At 73.5% G+C, this 490-nt stretch overlaps 1 protein-coding gene across 1 annotated transcript in view; it reads right to left on the bottom strand.

Annotated features, from left to right (window-relative positions):
* The window catches only part of MMP25 (matrix metallopeptidase 25), a 38,287-nt gene that overhangs the window by 11,461 nt on the left and 26,336 nt on the right, over positions 1–490 (bottom strand). Inside the window, 1 exon segment of the mRNA XM_010840478.1 lies at positions 55–226. Coding sequence (XP_010838780.1) covers positions 55–226 — 172 coding nt within the window.

Below are 490 nucleotides of genomic sequence, written 5' to 3'. Positions count from 1 at the left end.
GAAAGGGTGGCGCGCGGGGATCCGGGACCTTGGGAGGTACGATGCGGGGGGTACTGGGGCGTCCAGCCGAGGGCCGGGAAGGTTGAGAGGGAGCGGGCTCCGGGTCTGCGGCACGGCCTCCGGGGGGTGCGCACAGGTCCGGTCCGCGCCGACGGCCCGTCGTCCGGACAGGAGGGCTAGCCCGGCGGGGCGGGGCGGGGGCGGGGCGGGGCGGGGAAGGCGAAGACTGCTGGGGCCAACCTTACGTCGTCAGTGATGGCTAAAGACCCTACCGGATCCAAGGCCTCCCCGACTGCTTCAGAGAGCCCGGCCGCAAGTTTCTCTTCCCAGATCCCTGCTCTAATGGGACTCTCCGGAGGGCCGCTCGCTTCTGCTTTCTCAGATCCGCGCCGCCCGGCCCGGGGGAGGGGCGGCTCGGGGCCCTCCCCTCCCCCACCGCCCTTCCCGGAGACCCCCGGGCGCGCGGCCGGCGCTTCGGCTGGGGGATTTC

Source organism: Bison bison, unplaced genomic scaffold, assembly GCF_000754665.1.
Source record: "Bison bison bison isolate TAMUID 2011002044 unplaced genomic scaffold, Bison_UMD1.0 scf7180017864144, whole genome shotgun sequence".
In the NCBI taxonomy this organism is placed as follows: Eukaryota; Metazoa; Chordata; class Mammalia; order Artiodactyla; family Bovidae; genus Bison; species Bison bison.
The sequence above is the reverse complement of the archived record's forward strand: the minus strand, read 5'-3'. Positions and strand labels throughout refer to the sequence as shown.